This window comes from Danio rerio, chromosome 19 (genome assembly GCF_052040795.2).
Source record: "Danio rerio strain M-AB ecotype USA chromosome 19, GRCz13ab, whole genome shotgun sequence".
Taxonomy (NCBI): Eukaryota; Metazoa; Chordata; class Actinopteri; order Cypriniformes; family Danionidae; genus Danio; species Danio rerio.
The window spans coordinates 42,950,479-42,974,121 of record NC_141039.2 but is presented as its reverse complement, the minus strand read 5'-3'; the positions used below and the strand labels follow the sequence as shown (position 1 = coordinate 42,974,121).

Here is a 23,643-nt window from a genome sequence, read left to right as displayed (position 1 = left end):
AAACTGAAATTTATGTCATTATTTTGTCACCTTTGACTTGTTCAAAACCCACAATGTTTGAGTTTTTTTTCTGTTGAACACAAGAGAAGTTTTTTGTAAGAATGCTGGTTTCCTGGCACACATTGCCATTTTTTTGTACTATGGAAGTCGATGGGTACAGGCATTCTTCAAAATATCTTCTCTTGTGATCAAACACATAAAGGTTTAAAACCCACATGAGGAAGAGTAAATGATAAAGTATTTTTCATTTTTGAGTAAACCATACCTTTTATTTTACACTTCTAATGCTATACACTATACACTTTATTAGGTACACCTTACTAGTACCGGGTTGGGCCGCCTTTTGACTTCAGAACTGCCCTAATCCTTTGTGGCATAGATTCAACAAGGTACTGGAAATATTCCTCAGAGATTTTGGTCCATATTGACATGATAGCATCACACAGTTGCTGCAGATTTGTCGGCTGCACATCCATGATGCAAATCTCCAGTTTCACCACATACCAAAGGTGGTCTATTGGATTGAGATCTGGTGACTGTGGAGGCCGTTTGAGTACAGCGAACTCATTGTCATTTTCAAGAAAACAGTCTGAGATGATTTGTGCTTTATGACAGGTGCGTTATCCTGCTGGAAGTAGCCATCAGAAGATGGGTACATTGTGGTCATAAAGGGATGGACATGGTCAGCAACAATACTCAGGTAGGCTGTGACATTGACACGATGCTCAGTTGGTACTAATGGGCCCAAAGTGTTGCAAGAAAATATCCCCACACCATTACACAACTACCACCAGCCCAAACTGTTGGTGAGACCCTGCAAATTGTAGCCGCAGTTTCCTGTTCTTAGCTGACTGGAGTGTCACCCGGTGTGGTCTTCTGCTGCTGTAGCCCATCCGCTTCCAGGTTGGTTGTGTTGTGTGTTCAGAGATGCTCTTTTGCATACCTCGGTTGTAACAAGTGGTTATTTGAGTTACTGTCGCCTATCTATCAGCTCGAACCAGTCTGGCCCTTCTCCTCTAACCTCTGGCATCAACAAGGCATTTTCGCCCACAGAACTGCCGCTCACAGGACATTTTCTCTTGTTCTGACCATTTTCTGTAAACCCTAGAGATGGTTGTCCGTGAAAATCCCAGTACATCAGCAGTTTCTGAACTCTGACCAGCCCGTCTGGCACTTACAACCATGCCACGTTCAAAGTCACCTAAATCAGCTTTCTTCCGTATTCTGATGCTCGGTTTGCACTGCAGCAGATCATCTTCACCATGTCTACATAAATAAACTGAGTTGCTGCCATGTGATTGGCTGATTAGAAATTTGTGTTATCGAGCAGTTGGACAGGTGAGTGTATATCTTCATTTTAACAAAGCAGTATTGATTATTAAATCTCACAATCTATCTTTTAGTCAGTTGATGCATTGATAAAGCTTTACTAGACACCTGACAGTGCAAATCCCATTCAATAATTGCAAATAAAAGTACAAAACAAGAGATTTTCACACTTTAAATAGTGAATGGGTCATTCTAAACCACAGGTGTCAAACTCCGTTCCAAAAGGGCCGCAGCTCTGCACAGTTTAGTTCCAACCCTAATTAAACACACCTGATCAAACTAATTGAGTCCTTCACGCTTGTTAGGTGTGTTGGAGCAGGGTTGGAACTAAACTGTGCAGGGCTTCGGCCCTCCAGGAATTGAGTTTGACACCCCTGTTCTAAACCTTGGTGGTAAACATAATCCTGGTTTCTTATTTCACGTTTCACACTGCTTAAACTTTCATCAGCATTAAAAGAATATCATGAATATTCATAAGCTGATGTTTCACATGGTACATTCCCGTAAACCTGGGTCTAGTCCTTTTATTTGCATATTTGAGGTGTCAAATATGCAGTATGTGTGGTCATGATGTAAACATAATCGCATCATATTCAAGTGGTATCGACGAATAGCAACTTTTTATTTTACATTGGTCATAAACAATGTAACTACAGAAGAGTCTTTAAATAGGAAATGTAGATTCCTATAACCCAGGGTTAAGACCCTTTATTTACATATTTAAGGTGTCGAGTTCATTGATTGGATGAACATTTATATATTGACCACACATGGAACTTTAGATAACCAAATATAATCAAGCTTTCAAAAAGCTTATTATAAATAAAAAAACAGTTCATATGATAAGAATGTTAGCATGTTTATTGTTCGTCCTTGCCTTCGACTTGGTACAGCTGAATATTATTACACAGTTTAGTAACCACAAACAAAGCAACACATTCCAGCAAGCAAAATACAGTATGTTCTGTATTTCAGACATATTTTTCTGACATCTGAAATAAATAGTTTCTAGCAAGAAGGTTTATATGTTTTTTTTTGTTTGTTTTATTACAGTCTCTTCCTATTATCATTACTATTAACAAAGAAGTAATCACATTCCTGCACAAATGTGTTTCATGAAAAAGGACAACAGTAGCACACCTCTGGGGTTAGAGATAAGTGTCATAAATTATAAAATCAACATATAAAGAAATAAGTGTTTGTGTATCAGGGTGAGACTAGTGACGCACAGCAAGTGAAATGAGCGACTGTGTTTGTGAATATTTATGCACATGCATTTTGTGTCCAACTGTGTATAAAAGTAACACTCCACTTTTTTGGGGGGGAAATATTCTTATTTTACAAGCCATTTGAGATTTAAATAAATTAGTTTATTAATTTTTTAATTCATTCTGCCGATCTCCGGGTCTGGCTAGAGCACTTTTAGCTTAGCTTGGCATAAATCATTAAATCAGATTAGAGCATTAGCATCTAATTTGTGCATCTGAAAAGTGCGTTAGTGCTGTAGCAGTATTATGCAGCGTTGTTTGCTAGTTACCAAGCTCGGGACTTTTATCAGGCGCGGTGTAAAAATCGTTGCTTTATGGCAGTTAACTTCCTTGATTATTTAACCAAATGAGTATTGTGCCTAGCCATTTCAACTAAGAAGATAGCAACTATTTAATTTCCGTTGGTCTTAGTAAACGATGTAACTACAGAAAAGTCAAGCTTTAAATAGGAAATTTATCAAAACACCTTTTTTAATTCTTTGAGTAAGATGCTAATGCAGAGGTGGCCAACCCTTTTCCTGAAGAGCCACCTTCCTGCAGATTTCAGTTGCTACCCATGCAACCTGAACCAATTAATTAGGATCTGAACACCACGTGATAATTACAGGCAGGTGGGTTTGATATGGGTAACAACTGAAATCTGCAGGAAGGTGGCTCTCCAGGAACAGGGTTGGCCACCCTTGTGCTAATGAATAACGTGATTCAATTATTTTTGCTAAGCTAAGCTAAAAGTGCTCAAGCCAGACCCTGAGAATCAAAACTAGTAAAACTCAATAATAGTAAAGCATGTCACTACAGTAAAGTCAAGCTTTAAATAAGACATTAATCAAAACTCCTTTTTGAATTATTTGAGCGAGATGCTAATGGTCTAATCTGATTCAATGATGTAAGCTAAGCTAAGCTAAAAGTGCCCCCAACAGACCTGGAGACTCATAAATGGTAAAACGCAAAGTTTTGATCTTAGTTGTAAAGAATGTAACTACAGAAAAGTCAAGTTTTAAATAAGAAATTTATTAAAACTCCTTTTTGAATTTTTGAGCAAAATACTAATGGTCTAATCTGATTCAATGATGTAAGCTAAGCTAAGCTAAAAGTGCTCCAGTCAGGCCCGAAGACTCAAAAATAGAAAAACTGAAAGTTTTGATCTTAGTAGTAAAGAATGTAACTACAGAAAAGGCAAGTTTAAATTAGGAAATTTATCAAAAATCCTTTTTGAATTATTGAGGTGAGATGCTAGTGGTGTAATCTGATTCAGTGATTTATGCTAAGCTAAACTAACAGTGCTCCCGAGAGATCCGGAGATTGGCTGAATGGATTCAAAAATGGCAAAACCACTTCCAAAAAAAGTGGAGTGTTCTTTGAAAAGGATAGTTCAGTCAAAAATGTGAAATCCAAAAACTTAGTAAGTTACTCTTTAAAACTGTGCTGTAAAATGGTAGCTATTAACACCCAGTGAAATAGATGTCAATGGCTACCAGTTACAAATATTTTCCAGAATATTTACTTTTGTGTTCAACAGTACAAAGTGACCCATACAAGTTTGGAATAAGTGGAAGATGATTAAATGACAACATTTTCATTTTTGAGTGAACTGTCCCTTTAAAGGACGTCTTTATACCATATTAAAAAGCCTCATGCTACAAAACCCTCATATATTCCTCAACAAGGAAAAATTCAGCTGCTCATCCACAGCTCTGCTTAAATTAGGGTTTAACAGCGCCTGAGTCATTCACTCATGTTGTGATTCAAGTGATGCTGATAACACTTTCATTACCCATTATCTTTTACAGCCGCTTCATATGTAGTCACAGCACGTCCTGCTTACATTCCTAACAAAACGCAAACAGAAACCGTAAACGTTTTCATGGTTGACAAACAAACTGCAGACCACGCAAGACAGATACGGGACGCGTAACAGTGTAGGTGTGCGTGACTTTTGTGGTGTATTTTTGATGACAGTGATTTATCTTTTGGGCCGGTCAATGTCATCAATGGCTGCGAGGAGTTTCTGTCGTGCTTTCTTGTTGATGTGGGACCCGAGGCAGACGTTGACCAGGTTAGTCAGCTGCTTCATCGAGTACTCCTGGGTAAATACAAAACAAACTGGTGATAAATCTCGAGCGGAGATGACAGTCATAACCATACATCTCTTTAATGGAGAATTAAAGCCAGTCTTGCAGGATATGCCTTACTAAGCAACATCACAAGCACATTTGGAGCCAAGCCAGCGTTTGTCTTGACATTTAAAAGGCAAACATTTAGTGATGCGTCATTTATAAAATATGCTAATGCTTCATTAGAATATGAGATTCGATTTTTACAGTATATGCAAGAATGTTTGATCCGAACATTAGCATAAAAAGGTTTGACAAGGCACTTCTAAGAAAAGAATAAAATGTGATTTTGTTTAAACGAATTATTATAAGCTACCCTTTATTTGCATTATTTTTAAATTATTATTTAAATTTTTTTAAATTGCATTCACCATTTTTAATTATTATCCCTTTTTTATTTTAGTTTTTAATATTGTCTTATTAAATTTTTTATATTAAAAAATAGGTAAAAGATGCTTCCCAGTGCTGGGTTGCAGCTAGAAGGCCATCCGCTGTGTAAAACATATGCTGGATAAGTTGGTGGTAAAATGTTTTTACTTAGAAATATGTTTGTTTTGAAACATTAGAAAAATAGAACAAAAATATTACAAACCAAGAATATGTGAAAAAATAGCAATAGCAAAAATAGCTGTCATGTGTCATCCATCTTACCCTGTGGTTCTTGATGAACTGCTCCATGTCGTTTTCAGTCAGGTAGTATGCTTTGATGTAGGTCTCCACAAACTCCTTGTCAGGAATGGGTCTGAGGTCGGTGAGCTTCTCCAGCTTCATGAGGAACTGCTGGAAGTCCAGCTGCATCAGCGCTCGTCCTTCATTACTGCACTTCTTCACATTAGCATAGCTGGCAGACAGCAGGAGAAGAGCAGAGGTGAGTGCTGAGCCATTCATTACCTGTTGACAGTTTACGCTTCATTAACTGTAGACAGCGTCCCCAACAGCAATTCCAGGTGATGAGTCTTACACGGTGCGTGTAACTCTCCGGTTAACAGTTAACCTCGTGCCCTGCTGCTAATCAAACCTGAAACCTCACTGACCGTTAAACCACCAGAATGAAAATTAATAGACCTATAAATATATAAAACAATTAACAATGCAGTGGCCAGTTAGAAATAATTTATGACAAGGCTGGGATTAGTATTTTTGTTTCTAGATAGACATATTTATGGAACTAAAAATAGAAAGGCAGAATGACAGAACTGTAGATTATCTAGACAGACAGGCAGGGGGGGTGAGCGGGCGTGCAGACAGACAGACAGACAGATAGATAGATAGATAGATAGATAGATAGATAGATAGATAGATAGATAGATAGATAGATAGATAGATAGATAGATAGATAGATAGATAGATAGATAGAATTAAGGAACAATGGAACAAGAATGGAACGACAGACAGATAGAATTAAGGAACGATGGAACAACAGACAGACCGAATTAATAAAACAATGGAACAAGAATAGAATGGCAGACAGAAAAAAAATGTCGAAGAATGGAATGACAGACAAACAGATCGATGGATTTAACACAAAAAGGAAAAATAATGGAAGAACAGCTAGACAGATGAAAAATGGAACAAAAAATGGAATGCGTGGAAGACAGACAGATGAACAATGGGGCAGAAATGGAACAAGAATGGAAAGAGAGACAAACAGATTACCGATGGAACAAGAATAGAGACAGAGGAACAATGTAACAGAAATGGAAAAAGAATAGAAAGATAGATATACAGACTGACAGATGAACAATGGAACAGAAGTGGGGAAAAATGGAACGAGAAACAGACAGACAGATGATCAATGAAACAGAAAGGGAACAAGAGACAGACAGATAAACAATGGACCGACAGACAGATAGATGAACAATGAAACAGAAAGGGAACAAGAATTGAATGAGGGACAGACAGATAGATGTAAAATGGGGCAAAAATGAAACAATAGAAAGAGATAGATGAACAAGGGATCAAAAAGAGAACAAGAATGGAATGAGCAATAGACAGACAGATGAACAATGGAACAAATGGAACGAGAGACAGACAGACATACAGATAGATAGATGAACAATGGAACAAAAAGAACAAGAATGGAATGAGCAATAGACAGACAGATGAACAATGGAACATATGGAACGAGAGACAGACAGACATACAGATAGATGAACAATGGAACAAAAAGAGAACAAGAATGGAATGAGCAATAGACAGATATTTGGACAGACAGATGAACAATGGAACAATTAAACGAGAGACAGACAGACATACAGATAGATAAACATTGGAACAGGAACAGAACAAGAGAGAAAGACAGATATACAGACAGACAGATGAACAATTGAACAGAAATAGAACAAAAAAAAATGAAACGTGAGACAGACAGATGGATAAACAATGGAACAGAATAAGAATGGAACAAGACAGACAGATAGCATGTTTGCAAGAATTATTGTTTTAAAAATTACATTTCTCAAAAGTGTCTTTGATTTAAACAGCAAAAACAACAACAACGATTGCCATTGGTGAATCCGGTTAATTTCTGTGAAGATCAAATGTGAATATGTTTGATAATAATTTTGAAACAAATCTAATCACAGTTTTGAAATATATTTCAAAACTATAATTAATTAGCAATTTCATTCAAATTATCACTTTTTATAAAAGATGCACAGTGAAACATTGTATTATTTTTTGTTCCAAATCACTGGAACTCACTCCCCTGGTAAGCAGAATCTTTTAAGGTTTTTAAATAATTTTAGACTTTCCTTTCAGGACTTTCTTTTTGAGGTGTGCGTTTTAGTATTTTAAATGTTTGACTGGTTACACTTTTACTATTACGCAATATTGTTTTAGCGCTGTATATTTTGAGTGTAAAGCACTCTGAGGATTAAGTTTTAAAGCCGCTATATAAAAAAAATAATGTATAAGTGTTATTTGACACTTTTACTTGAACACAATATATTTTACCCCTGTAACTTTAAGGTTAAAAAAGCATTAAAGGCATTAAATAAAAATAATTGTGATTATTATAATATCACATTAAAATAAAAAAATAAAAAATGAATCTAATTGGCTTTTAGCTCATCATTTTAATATAATCTGCTGGATATAATGTTTAAACTACAAATGACTGTTAAGAAGCACAATAGAGTGAAGGCCATTTCAGTCAAATTTGTCATATATTCAGTTTGCCAACTTTTGATTTGTACAGCTTGATGTTCTCGGTTACAGACCCGAGCACTGAGCTTCCACAGCATTGATTTACAGTGTTGCTGCATCACAAGGCAAACAGGCATGCATGCAGAGTTCAGTGCTGTTGACACTCCTGTTTACTTTTTGCAAGACAGCGGTGTAATTGCTTTCTGTGAGGGGGAAGATATTGCTGGGCTTATATTGAGTAGATCCGGTCTGCCAATCCACCCCTGTGTTTCTCTGCTCTTTTCCTTCTGCCTGTCACGTTCTGCTTGATGGTCAGAACCGTTTTGAAATGCCGCTCAGCACTGCAATGATGGAGTCTACTCACAAAAATACTGCCGATATAAACAAATATGCTGTATAAAAATGTAAACAACACTAAAAATTGCAAAGTTTTTTTTTCTCATATTCATGCACTTTGGCTTCCATAAGAGCTGGTGCTAGGATAAATCCACTGAGTGGCCATTTCGATTTTTGAAAGGGCTATATTTTTATCCAATGTAATACTTTAAACATGAGAATAACATTGTAATTTATTCTGAAGCAGTATCTTCATCAATGTTCCATATCAGCTCGCACTCATAGAAATGTTTAATAAATATCATATATATTTTTATTGATTGATTTAATGATTTGCAAGGAATTGATTATCAAAATTTATGTTTTTACCTGACCTCATTATTAAATGCAAGCATCATTTAAAGAGCCCCTATTATGCATTGTTAAAGGTCATATTTTAGTTTTGGGGGTCTCCAACAACAGGCTGATATGCATGCAAGGTCACTTTCATTGACATATAATACACATTTATTTTTACCTAATTATCCCAAGGACTCCTATATGATTTGTTCAGCGATTCATTTGTTCCCAAACCACTTCTTAGTGCGAAGCTATTCTGCGCTGATTGGTTCGATGACCCAGTCTGGAGGAAGAAACTGGTCCATATGAACTGTATTGATAAAGTTCCTGACAAAGTCCCTTACATCAGTAGTGTTTTCTGATCCTTCCTTTAACAGATGGCGATGAATCCCCGTTGGCAGGGTAGGTTTTTGCATTAATCACCAGAACGTTCACTTATTAGTGGTCACTCATCTTCATTCATGATCAGTCCCACACAAATCCGCACTCATAGTGTTTGAAGGGAAGGGTGCGTTCATGATTTACCGGAACCGGCACTTCATATTTGATATTATTTTGTGTCAACGCCGATGCGAACAGGCAAAAGATCTGGACGAACGACGAATCATTTAAACGACTCTGAGTTGACACTTTTATTTTAAAAACCTGTATTTTTAAACAAGGTGCACTTTCAGATTTAAAAAATCAATTGGATGTTTTTATTCACTTAGAGCTGTGTTACACACTGCATGGGAGGTCATTTTCAAAAACCCATAATAGGGGCTCTTTAAATAGTACTGCACTATAGGGCTTTTGGCTATAACAAAAAAAAATTCAATATTAACAAAATCGGCAGAAAAGAAAACACTGAAGACTTTAACAAAGATGACAGGTAGCATAAATGCATTTAACTTGAAAAATGACTTCATAAAAATTGCTGTGAGATTAATGTCTTAACTTTATTTTTTAATATACAAATATAAAAAGGTTTGGTAAGGGATTGGTCTACCAAAAATGAAAATTCTGTCATCGTTTACTCTCCCATTTACTTGTTTCTATCTATTTGAGTTTCTTTCTGCTGTCTAACGAAAAAGAAGATATGTAAAAGACTTCCTTAGTATTTTTCCCCCTACTATAAAAGTTGCCAGCAACCAGCATTGTTCAAAATATCGTCTTTTGTGTTCAGAAGAAGAAATAAACTTGAACAGGTTTAAAACCCCATTAGGAAGAGCAAATGATTAGGTAATTTAAATTTTTGGGTGAACTATCTCTTTAACAAACAAATGCAAACTTCCAGTAGGTAGCCACAAGTGATCATCTTAACCAGTGAGTCATTTAGTTGTTCATAGAGTCCATTTATTTATACTGTTATTCATGTAAGGATGAAGCAAATGTATGAATAATTGACCGAATCATTGAGAAAAATGAAACCACTCATCTGGTTAACTGTCCAGTTGGGCAAGAACAATATTCTTTTACTAGCCACATCAAAAACACATAAAGTACCACAGCATGTTGAATGAAAGCCTCTAATCACACTGTAAAACCCAACAGTCCACTTTATCAAATAAAATGAGTGTAGTTAACTCAAAATTGACTGAAAGTTAATTCTACTCATTTGAAGAGTTTTGAACTCAATGTTGAAGGTAAGGAGTTAATTAAATACCTCATCACTTCAACTTAAATGGAGTAAGTTCAGAGTACTCATATAGATTAGCTTTTTAACTCAAATTGTTTGTAGCAATCGGTTTCCTCAAACAATTTGAGTTGCCTTAACACATTGGGTTTTACAGTACTCAGTTGGTCTGAGTTCCCTTCATTAATTGGGTTTTACGGTGCCCAAACTGCTTCGTTTACTCAAATGGATTAAGTTCACAGTACTCATTAGAATTAATTTTTTTAACTTAAATAGTTTGTTGCAATTGGTTTCCTCAAATGGTTTGATTTACTTAAACTTTTTGGGCTTTACAGTGCCTTTATCCTTTTACTTACGATTAATTTACAGATTTTTTTATATTACGGAATCAAAAAACAATGAGATTTGTGGAGTCACTGCTAGGTTTAAACATATTGGTGTCAAAGTTTATCGTGTATATTTATTTTATTTTCAAGCCTTCTCACTGTGTGAGCATTTAAAGAAATGTTAAGCATCTAGGCACAAGAATTTGTACCATTTCTAACTTAAAAGATTAATTGCATTCAATAATTTATACAATGAACACTGTGCAATGCTATTTTCAATTATATGATTCAATCGCTGTGCCTAAATGTTGTTAGACTTTTTTAGAAAACCATAATAATAAAGTATTTATCTATACTTGTAATTTGTTTATTATATTTTATGCATGACTCAAATGGTGAATTAGTATTCATAACGCAACACACAGTTGAAGTCAGAATTATTAGCCCTTCTGAATTAATAGCTCCCCTGTATATTTTTTTCCCAATTTTAGTTTAACACATTTCTAAACATAATAATTTTAATAACTATGCCATGATGACAGTGGATAGTATTTTACTAGATACTTTTAAAGATACTAGTATTCAGCTTAAAGTGACATTTAAAGGCTTAACTAGGTTGATTAGACATGTTATAGTAATTAGGCAAGTTATTGTATAAAGATGGTTTGTTCTGTAGACTAATCGAAAAAAATATAGCTTAAGGGGGCTAATAATATTGACCTTAAAGTTGGTTTAAAAACATTCTTCAGAAGAAAAAATATTATCTGACATAATGTGAAATATTCCTTGCTCTGGTAAACATCATTTAGAAAAATAAATAGATAATTCACAGAAGGGTTAATACTTTCGATTTTAACTGTATATCACAGAAAAACAATTATCGCAATTAAATTTTCCAATATCACGCAGCCATACTACAAATATATTAGTTTTATCAAATACAACATTTTACCAGTGAATGTAAGCACATATACTGACAGTCGATCTAAAGCTAGAGGCAAAGACGGTCAGGTAGAGTTCACTTGCCCACAACTAGACTTTTTTTCCCCCTCAGGATTTCACATTTCATTATTGATGTTTCAGGACTCATCCTAGCGCTTGATCAAGTGTAAGATGATTTTCTCAGCGTCTAAAATGCTGTCCACCTACAGATGGGATGATTACATGAGCTGCAAATGGCAATCACTGAACAAAACCGTCCAGGCGAAAAAAGCATATGGATGGCGAATGCTCTAGATTGACAGAGACAGCCTCTTTAACACCTCTTTCAGACCGTCTGCCCTTTATATGAAGACTGTACTCTGCCAATCTAAAACAAGTGGCCCTTGACCTATACTGATGCAGGTGCAGCGCTGAACCCTGCCAGGAGGTGCTTACCAATCTATACTGGGTCAAGCCCTTATAAACTATTTATTTTGTTTTGACCAACAAAGGGCTTTTAAACAGACAAAAGTTCTTTCACTAACACACCTCTACAGTCTGACAAACAAGAGAGGTTTATACTACCGAAACCTAAAAGTTAGAGGTGCTGTATGTAAGTTTTTGACTCCTTTAAAGCATAAATAAACTATAATATGTCTGCAGATATTTAAGAAACATGCTAAGTGAACACTCTTGTTTATCTGAAAAACAAGGCTGAAGTCAGATATTCTGCTTTGAAAATGTAAGTTACGTATCAGAACATCTTGTCTTTGTTTTGGTCTTTGAAGCCGCCCACTGTCAATTTAGCCAATTGTATTTCAGCACTCCGGGTTGCCTTTGTGGAAAACAGCATATTCCGTTTATTCAATCAGGAAGGCTCTCAAAGTACCCATCCCTGACCAAAATGTGACCTCCGGTGGACAGTAGCAGCCTCCGAAATGAGATGCAGATTCCACATGAGGTTATTATTAATTAGCAAAAAATATTACTATTACGAACATAAACATCAGGTGAGCAGGTTACATAATAACCCTGTGTCCTAACAATATGCTACAATACAAGATTTGCAGTGTTAAGCAATTGGGCTGTTTGCACCAGACAAAACACAACAGAAATTTAAATACAGCCATGCAGAGGCACAGAATAGTGCATTCACTGCACTCCCAACAAAATGGTAAGGTTTATAATCTAATTAATACATATAAAATCTCTTTAACATTATTAAATGTAGATCCTGAATCACTGATATGTGTTGGTTTGCACTGTCACAGTTCTAAAGTTCCATTTCAAACGGTTTATTTTATTTTCAAGATCTGAGGTGAACTATCTGCTGCTGCTTTCAGTAGTATGGCAATAAATGTCATGTAAAATGGCATTCAAACTCACAATTATTAGCATTTAACACTGAATAAAGCACATGAGGTGTACCTGATGTAAACATTGTCAGTTTGTCCTGTTGTTCAGCTGCAAGAAATAGAAGCCATTTCAACAATATACATAAATTTCAGGTGTTGGTTTGAACAAAATCTCCTTTTAATATGGAGAATATTCCTTTTATCGTGTGCACTTGCTTTTATTTAGAACAGGGTTTAAATCTGCCTTAAATCCTCATTTAGGCTTGACAGTCTGGCACACTGCACTGGAGTCATCAATCTGGCAACCTGCGTTTATGTGTGTTTTGAACCAAGTGTACAATACCTAGCTCAACCACTGCATGTTAAACGTACATACTGCACCTCTAATACTAATATCTGCTTGGCTTGTTTAAAAAATATATATCTGAAATATATCTTTACCATATTAATTATATTAATTTATCACTATTTAATTATGTATGCTCACCTCCAATATGCGTTGCCACAATGTGTACAGTAGTTACATTTATTGAGAGGTGCACATCAAGGATTGCGTCAGGCTACATTGAAAAGTATGAGAATGGTTAAAGGCTGTGCCAGATCTGCTGTGAATATTCAATGCAGAAGCACAAGTGTCCAATTACACTAAAAGTGCTTTTTCGTTCTGAAAACGCAAGGCGCACCACACTGCCTTTTTTGTTGACAAGAAATAAAGAAGTGTGATGCACTTTTTGTGCATCATTTGATTGGAGAATGAAAAAAGACGTAAATGATGTAACACTTTTTATGCTCAGCGCTGCATTTTTCTCTTTTATTGCAGATGCAGAGAGTTCAATGGCAAATATGTGAGATGCACAGGGCGCATAAGCTGCAAGCAAAGAACTCAGAGCCATTAGTAAACCATACAAAAAAGGCACCTCGCAACTCAAAAAGTGTGTTCTGTGTGATCGGCCTCTTTATCATCTTTTATCGGTAGGGGAAACCACCTTTTAAAAATCTTACATTTTATGTTATATCACAGTGGATACAGAACTGTATCCTGTTAGGCAGACAGGTGATTGTCAAAATTGGAAAACTTCCAGTAGACCTCTGATCTTTAAGTGGATCTCAGAGTCAGGACGAGTGGGAGCGTTTGAAAAACTTTCCTAAAGTTTACATGAAAGATTTGAAATTTATTTTGAGAAATGGTGAAAATTTCAGAATTTCTTTGACCCACAATTCTAGCAAACATATAACGAGACAAAATAATAATTAAGGCTAAAATATTGCCAACCATTTATTTATGTTTTATTTTTCTGCTTTTTGTCAATTCTCTGTATTTGATATTCATCTGCATTATTTGCAAATAAGAAAATCAATAAAAAGTTTAAAATCATAAAAAAAATTGTTTTCATATAACTTAAGTTGTTTGAAATTTTACGAAATAGCTACTTTTCAGACTATATGTAAAATAGTTACATTTAATCGTAAGCATAGGCCTCAAACTCAATTCCTGGAGTGCCGCAGCTCTGCAGTTTTGCTCTAACCCTAATCAAACACAGTTGATTCAGCTGATCAAGGTCCTCAATACTACTAGAGACTATTAAGCAGGTGTGAGTTGGAGCTAAACTATGCAGAGCTGCGGCCCTCCAGGAATTGAGGTTGAGACCATTGCTCAAAAGAATGGGTTATAATGGACCCTTATTATTAGGGGTGTCAATATTAATTGTTTCTTTGGTGCACCGCGATGCAGATGCGGACAATTCAGTATCGGTTCTGTAATAATTATAACCAGTTATTATGTACTGACGTCATTAATCTCATTTGCGCACTGTCGCGAGGGAGGAGAGCACGAGTATTTACATCGCACCAATGACTTAAAACTCATTGACTGTGCACAATTTCACTGCGTGTGTGTTTGCTGGATCAGTCTTTCTCTGATATTTACAGCAGAAGCCCCTATTTCACAGCGATTGAGAGAATGAAAGTACTCCATCTCTCTCTCTCTCTCTCTCACACACAAACACACACACAGTGGCCCATTTGTCCTGCTGGTGTGACTTTTCTTCTCCTCTCGGCTGTATTACAGCGTTACTTCTAGATACAGACACGAGCGCGTGTCTGCAGAGTTTTCTCCACCATGTCTATCATCAATCAGCTGTGATCGCCGCTGTTGCCTGCCGCTTATCAGTATCACTCACCTGTGAAGAACGCAGCACGCAAGAGCCAATCGCAACCGTTTTTGTCGAGAGTGTGACCAATCAAAGGGGTGTAAGAGAACTAGACAAGGATCAGAAAGCCAGCTGGATATTTATATTAGTTTATATTACTTGCTAAATGTGCGTGTTGTTTAAAGGTACAGTTTATTAATCTGACCGTTTGTATTAAATGACAAAATTGTATTACAAATCATATATAAATATTAATATATTCATACATTTTAATACATGAATTGCTGCTGTGAAGAAAATATAAAACTGTGTATGGAAAGCACCGTTATGCACCGAGATATCCAATTGAACCGAATCGATGCCATGGTAATCATAACCGAACCGAGCCGTGAGAATAGTGTAGGTTCACAGCTCTACTTATTATGTTAACGGAGTTAAGCAGCATGCAAAGAAATTGCCACCAAATGGCGATTTTTACCGAACCACCAATCTGGCCATCACACAGCCCCGATGAGACTGAACATATGTTTCCAGACATTTCTCTCAGCTTCTCAGATATTCTGAGAACACATTGTCATTCCACAGAAGTCCTGTGCTATTTGTAGCACAATAAATCTTGCACTTGCTTCTCATTTGTTGAACAATTGTTTGTTCCTCTGGCGTGCAGTTTCTCCTTTATGCACTCCTGAGCTCTAGAAATAATTAATAGAAGAATCAGAATTTTCCTGATGCATTTGATTCTCGCATTTCTATGGCTATACACTGACTCAATTTCCTTTAAAATCTATAGTAACTTACTGGCAGCAGTTCTCCAGTAACTTACTGTAAATCAATTACAGCAAATACATAATACTGTATTAACATTCACAGCAGCATTTATCTTGCTCTATTTATATTTATGGTACTGTATAACTTTACTGTAAAACACAGTCATTTTCACAATGCAACTTTAAAATACAGTAACGCACTGCAAACCTGCCCTACAGTAAAACACAGCTCACATTACAGTTAAATACTGTGTAATACAGTCTACATCCTGAAATCCCAACACAATCTCACGGCAATTCGTAACTTTTTCATTTAGTGGCTAATTCGTACAAATTCGTACAATCTAATTCGTACATATTAGTACGATTTGCGTATCCCCCAATGACGGTTGGGTTTAGGGGTGGGGTTAGGTGCCACGCCTCCTTTTTAAAATCGTACATTTTCTTACGACTGAACTCGTACAAATTCGTACGAATTAGCCACTAAACTGCCAAAACGTAAAATACTTACGTTTTCTCATGAGATCAGGCTGGAAATTCACAGTGAAACTTGAAGCTCCACTGTAAAGAAGCTGTGAGTGCTTTGACAAGTCGTGTCAAATGTGCTTCCAGCACATCTCGATTACGAGCACAAGAGCTTCAAGTCGCCAAGCTGCACATTGAAGATGATATACCGAGAACGGGTTGACAACCGCTCTCTGGAGAAGACATTACTTCTACAGTACATTGCTTGTCACACCGTGCCACGCAAACATCCCTGACGTTCATTTACAATAATACAGCTCTCGACTAAAGACAAGCAGATGGGTGCAAGAAGGATGGTGCAAGCAGATGAAACGAGAAGGCAGAATAAAGAGCGCTGATGGATTTATACGTGGAGATATTTGAGAGCAACAAAGCCATTCCTCTCATGGCACACAGTCATTACGGACATTTGATGAATCTACAGTATGAATGCGCCTCAGGAAGGAGGGAAGACGAGAGTGGATCCAAACGCAAGATCGATGATGCGGCTCAAAAATTGCTGTGTTTTTTGCTTTACATCAAATACATTCAGGACATAGCGCAAGATTTTATACACCCCCAAATGTCTTCTGATAAAGGGTTTGCATCCCTCAGAACATACACCGCCAGCCATAATTGAAAAGGCCAAAAAAAAAGCTCCTTTTAAAACACCCAAGAGTTGAGGAGAGCAATGAAGAACATGAGAAACTAAAGCCTTCATTCAGGTTTGATGGTTTTAGACATATGGCTGGGGCTTAAAAGCATCAGGTCGGTACAGCTGCCGTTTGAGTTTTTGGATATTTGCTTTAAAATGTAATATATTGTTGGAGGAAGTCCCAGATGAAATCAAAGAAGTCTATTTTATGGCAGTGGACAATGGCGACTGCATTGATTAGAAGTTATCAAAACCTAACAGTCTTCAGCTGGGCTTAAGCTAAGTGATGCCTAAAAATGCTATTTGCCTTTAACATAAATATAGTACACTGTAGCCTTTTCTCCTATACTAGGTGAGAATTTCGATTATCTAGTGAGCTTCAATCCGAACCCACTTGCTTTCATTCCTACCATAAATATCATTGACTTTGTGTGGATTTAATCAATTGAGATCCGCCTGAGGAACTTTAAGAAGTAGCTTTTAGCAGGAAAGTAGATGTTAAAAAAAGGACTGGCAAAGCTTTTACCCTTCTACGTCCATTAAAGAGAAACGGAGAGAGCGCGGCACAACCCAAGCACTTCTAAGGTCAGCAAATCTTACAAAACAAAAAGCGCATTTATAAGGAAAATGAACAAGATGCCAGATACTACATGACATTCCAGAGCAGTTTGGCTGAAAGGGGGGAAAATGTCTAGACTTCTGCACGAGTTTGAGCACTTGACATCTAATGGGAGACCAGCAAGAGGAAAGTGATTTTGAGATGAGCCAACATGAAGTCACGCTTGGAATTTGCTCGAAGCCATTTGACAAAACATGACATTTTTTGGAGGAATATTTTGTGGTCTGAAGAGACTAAACCTGAGCTTTTTGGCCTGAAAGTGAAGTGCTTGGCGTTAACCAAATAAAGCCTGATACCAATAATACCAAGCAAAACATTGGCATCTTAGGTTGCCTTTAAGTATCTAACTGGAAACAAGGCCAAAATGTATATACAAATGCAAATACAAATAGAAGTAAGTGGAATAACAAAGTATCTATCTATCTATCTATCTATCTATCTATCTATCTATCTATCTATCTATCTATCTATCTATCTATCTATCTATCTATCTATCTATCTATCTATCTATCTATCTATCTATCTATCTATCTATCTATCTATCTATCTATCTATCTATCTATCTATCTAGTCTGTCTGTCTGTCTGTCTGTTATCTATGTCTGTCTAAATAAATTAATGCATAACCTAATAGAGAGATAGGAAATTATGTTAAATATACTAGGGATTTATACGTGAAACAACAAAAACTAAACAAAAAACAAACAATCCAAAAAGCAAAACAAACAAGTACTAAACAAACAAACAAAACAAAAATTAAACAAACAAAAAAACAAACAAAAAATACAACAAAAAACTAAACCAAACAAACCAAAAAATGAACAAACAAAATAACAAACAAACAAACCAAAACAACAAAACAATCAAAAAGCTAAATGTAAAAAACAAGCAAAGAAATAAAAAAAAACAAACAAAACAAAAACAAACAAAAAACTAACAAAAAACTAAACAAACAAACAAGCCAAAAAACAAAACAAATAGGAAAATAAACAAAACAGAAACAAATAAACAAACAAAAAACAAAACACAAACAAGCAAAGAAACAATACAAAAAACAAAACAAACAAACAAGCAAAGAAACAAAACAAAAACAAACAATTCAAAACAACAAAGCAAAAACAAAACAAAAAACTAAACAAACAAAAAAGAAACAAGCCAAAAACAAAACAAAACAAAAAACAAAACAAAACAAAAGTAAGTGAATAAATAAATGGCTAACTGTAAATACACGAAATAAATGCATTTATATAAAAATAAACACCAGCAAAAAACTAACATCCTCATTTTGTACGAAGAACTGTAAAACCCATATTCCGCAATATTACCAAATATGAAGTGACACTAAAAAAGTAATAGGAGGCCATTACTGCAGAACTCAGAGACTGTTTGTGATCCTGTAAGCTATTTTCATTGTTAGAGGAAGTGTGGAGTGCTTAGTAATGGCCAGTGAGAAAACTGTGCTGTATAGACATCAATCAAAGAGCAGGTGGTCACACTTACCCCTCCACTAATGTCCTGTTGGCCAGACGGATGCAGTGCTCCCATAACACATTAGACACAGGCAGAGGAATCCGCACGATCTTTGACACATCTCCCAGCCTCAGGTTAAACTTCTCAAACTCCTGCACAAAACAGTTGATGGAATCAGGGTCAATGTCATGACACTCATTTTAGTCTGGGTGACTTGTATATATACACAACTAAGCATGAGATGAGCTTGTTTTTGATGTCTAAACTAGTGTACAGTAAGTCCCCATTTATTTTCATCATGACCTTTGCGTATTTGTCCTTCACAGACACAAGATTTTACACGAATCAAGCAACGAGATTTACTAAGGTTTGAAGTAGTCAGTTTACTGGTATTTGCACCATTAATTCTTATATTAAAGACCTTTTTGTCGATTAATTCAAATTTAGACCCAAAGTTACTTTTATTTAACCAGCAATGACACAGGCTTCCTCCAAAAGATAATACAAAGACATACAAGGGGCATTATTGTGGAAACAAAAGCTGCTGAAAAACAGAAGCTCTGCAGTCGGTTTGTGGACAGTCATGGCTGAGAAAAAGACCTGCGGTTGCGCATTGTGACTGCTAACAAGTCAGGAAAGGGCTATAAGACCATATTTAATGTTTTGAAGTTCCAGTGGCTAAAGCCCAACTTTTTGGTTTGGGGGAACGATTGCATATATTTTCCTTTCTACACTCTCCGATATAACGGTACAAAAGCGTTATAACAAAAATGAGCACCATAAGGGCAGATTACACTGGATGGGCCTTTACGTTCCAATAACGCGAGATGCACCACATTACTTTTTTTAAAAGAAGCGCGGTTTGATTTTTTATGTCCCAAGGCAATGACTGAATGAGTTGGGTATTGTGCAGAAGTGTTGCTGTTGATATTAATATAATTTTAATATTTAATATCATTGTAAAATAAAAAATTTGTGAAGTCATACAACTCTGGATAACTTAAAACAGCAATCAAAAGTCTCTCCTCCATCTTGAAAAGTCCCCGTTGTTGGCTTGACAACACAAACACTGCAGGCACCTCAACAGAAACCCCGCCTCTGCTTTCATTTGATTGGAGAATGAATGAGACGCAACTGACGTAACATGCTTTATCACAGTTGACTTTTTCAACTGCGTGCACACGGTGCGCAAGGGCAAAAACGTGAGGGGCAGCAGGCGGTTAAAACGCAAGGCATGCAGGGCGCATAAGCAGCACGCAAAACACTCTTGACGATTAGTAAACGCTTTAAAAAAGGCGCCTCTCGACGCATAAAACACGTTCGGTGTGATCGGCCCCTTAGATGGCATAAATGGTCAAACCAGTAGATCAAACACATTGTAAAACATATGAAATGTTGTTTTGGTCATTCTGCCGTTGGTTTGTGGACAGTCATGGCTGAGACAAACACCTGCAGCTGCGCATTGTGACTGCTAACAAGTCAGAAAAGAGCTATGAGACCATATCTAATGTTTTAACGTTCCTGTGGCTAAAGTGCTAAGTATAAACAAAAAAACACACGATGTTTTGCACTGCAAGAAATTTGAGTTTTTTTGGGGACGATTACATTTTTTTTTTTTTTTTGCTACACTGTCTTTTATAATGGTACAAAAGCGTTATAACCAAAAATGAGCCCGATGAGATTGCAAAAATAGACAAATCAGTAAATCAAACACATTGTAAAACATCTGAAATTTTGTTTTGGTCATTTTGCGGTTGGTTTGTGGACAGTCATGGCTAATACATGGACCTGTGGCTGCACATTCCGAATGCTAACAAGTTGGGAAAAGGCAATATGACCATATCTAATGTTTTAAAGTTCCCGTGGCTAAAGTGCAAAGTATTAATAAAAAATACATGATGTTCTGCACTGCAAATTTATTTATTTTTTGGTACGATTGCCTATATTTTTCCATATTGGTACCTTAAAGTTATATATAAGTAGCCAAAGAGTCCATATTGTACCTTAAAGATACATATGTTCTCACTAAAAAGTACCAAAAGGTCCCTTTAGAAAGTGTACCACCTTAGTGACAGCTATTGTACCATTATTTCTGAGAGTATATGGAAGTAAATGACTAATGTCTGGTTACCATCATTCTTCAAGAAACTAATTTAGTCTGGAAACATCTTGAGGGCCAATAAATGTGAATTCATTTTGGGGGGTAAACTAAACATTTAAGAAGTGTTTCTTCAATCTGATCAGAAGTGGATACTTTCTGACAATCTGTAATTGTCCACTTTCGACCACTGGCAGTAAAAAACACATTTGATCCGATTGCTTTTGCAGTGTTCATATACTGAATCAATTCAAACAGCTACTAAAGATTTTACTTTTTTTGTCAAGCACATCCCTGTTCGCAAAATGGATGTAGAGCCTAGAGGATAGTGTCTAAACAAAATGCCAACACAAGTGGCCAAAAAAGATGCCTCTGAACGTATAATACCAAGTATTATAACAGATAATACCAAGTTCATCCCACCAACCACTTTAATTTGATCACTGATATACATGCACTGGCCACTTTATTAGGTACACCTTACAAATACAGGGTTGACCCCCTTTCGCCTTCAGAACTGGAAATTTCGCTTTCATGGCATAGATTTAACAAGGTACTGGAAATATTCATCAGAAACTTTTCTCCATATTGAGATGATAGCATTACACAGTTCGCATCCATAATGTAAATCTCCAGTACCACCAGATCCAAAAGATGCTCAATTGGTGACTGTGAAGGGCATTTAAGTACAGTGAACTCATTGTCATGTTCAAGAAACTAGTCTGAGATCATTCAAAGTGGTTAATTTTTCTTGATATTTGGCACCAGTCTATCAGGAAGTGTTGATTTTGTTCTCTTTGACTCACAGGATGGAAACAGCTATTTATTCGATAATGTTTTAAGCCATATTCCAGTTTCTGTCCGTTTCATCTTTGGATGTTAACAGCTATAGACATGTCCACCTTTGTGTACGGTGCTTACTGTTAATCATTCATCTTAACTATCCCAGCATGAACAGCACTGGATCCATCTGGATGGGAGGTCACAAACAGGCTAAAAAAAAAAAAAAAGGTTTTATTTTAACATGTCACAGAAATCCCACCAAATGTGTAAATTAATCCTCGAGTCGAGCAACGGAAACAGAGGTCTATAAATACTCACTAGAGTCAAATTGGCAGCACAGACTGACAAACCTACAGGATTCAGGTTGTACAAAGAAACGATCTCCAAATTTCTGTGGTGCAGATGTCTCGATAAAATCGTGCCACGTACAAAAAACCTGCACCGTATAAGCCGGCTGCTCATGGAGGTGTTGATTCAGCTGTGCTTGAGCCCATTTCTCTTTCACTTGTGACAGGAAAACCCACCCTTAACTTTCTTAACACAATGACATACGGCCCGTTTGAGAGCCAAGGACTACATGTACCGTGATCTTGCACCTTGAATGTTGACACAAACCCAAAAGCACTAAAACTGCTGTGCAAGTTACCCGGGCTGTTTGTCTGCTTTTAATCTTCTGGATTAATTTTTTAAAACATCCCGTTTATTTTACAACTCTGAAATATGGGTTCAAGAGAACACAAGTTCTGCTCTGAAGATCTCCGTTTCTTAGTATCCAGTTGTAATTTATAGCCTCAGCGAGAGACAGTGTAAGAATTCATACCGAGAAACTAATCGCAGAAAACATAGATCAGACGATTCGCTCTCGATCATGTTGATAAGTGTTGAAGTAATGTGAACCGAAAGGATGAACAGTTTTTATAATAAATCTTGCGGTGCAAAGAAAATAAAAATAGTTTATTGCACCTTTGTGCTGATTGATGAAAAGCCACAGACAGGTTTAACCCACACTGTACACTTTTTTTTCAAAGTAAAATCGATCAGTAAGTCATGATAACATATGTTTTAATATTAATCATAACGCTAATCATGTTTCTAACCTAATTTTCAAAAATATTCAAGCTGTTTTAAAGGGGAAATGAAGCACTTAGTCAAGTTTACAATATTTTGTAAACTGGATTCCCCTTTAATGTAAATTTTATATATAACATACGATTAATGTAACTATTTAGCAGAAAACGCCATGTTGTACTATACAGTGTAAACATACTATACTATAATTATATTTTTAATTTTTACCACGTTATATAATAAACATAAACACTTGTTTGATGTCATAGAACACATTTTTACTGTACCTGCAGTTTTTCCAATCTGTTTGTAAAAAAAAGCTCTTTTTGCACGATTTGATTAGTATCCTCATATCCAAATATTTTATAAATAATATTTATTTAAAAATAAAAAAATTATTATAAATTCCGTTGTTTTCATTTTTAGAAAATATCTAAAACCTTTTTTTCAGATAGGCCTTTGTAAAATTAAAGTTCAAAATGGCTTAAAACAGTTTCATTCATTTTAGGTTTTTAGGTTGGTTTATTTAATGTTTTTTTAATTCGATATTTGTATATCTTTAAATGATTTTAATATCGCTTAGGCTATTTTATCCAGATCTATGAATATGTGTTGAGCCCTCAAAAGTGGACACATAATTTGCAAAGTTTTATGTCTTTCTGTCTTATTCATATGTGAATACTATTATGTATATTTTATCTCCAAAATAAGTAAATAAAGAAACCCGGCCGCTTGAGGCATCGAGGGAGCTAAATCGAGCGCTCTCGCACACAAATGCTG

The 23,643-nt window shown here is 36.1% G+C and overlaps 1 protein-coding gene across 24 annotated transcripts in view; it reads right to left on the bottom strand.

Annotated features, from left to right (window-relative positions):
• Nucleotides 1-2,167: 2,167 nt before the first annotated feature.
• The window catches only part of vps50 (VPS50 EARP/GARPII complex subunit), a 305,358-nt gene continuing 283,882 nt past the window's right edge, over nucleotides 2,168-23,643 (bottom strand). For 4 of the 24 annotated variants that reach the window (XR_015515668.2, XR_015515680.2, XR_015515673.2 and 1 more), the window contains 4 exons: nucleotides 18,945-19,066; nucleotides 5,363-5,552; nucleotides 3,276-4,680; nucleotides 2,168-3,131 (listed from right to left, as the gene is read on the bottom strand). Coding sequence is in view for 4 of the 24 variants with exons in the window: in NM_001365104.2 (NP_001352033.1) it covers nucleotides 4,561-4,680; nucleotides 5,363-5,552; nucleotides 18,945-19,066 (432 nt within the window). In the remaining 20 variants the exon portion in view is untranslated. 24 annotated transcript variants of the gene reach the window in all.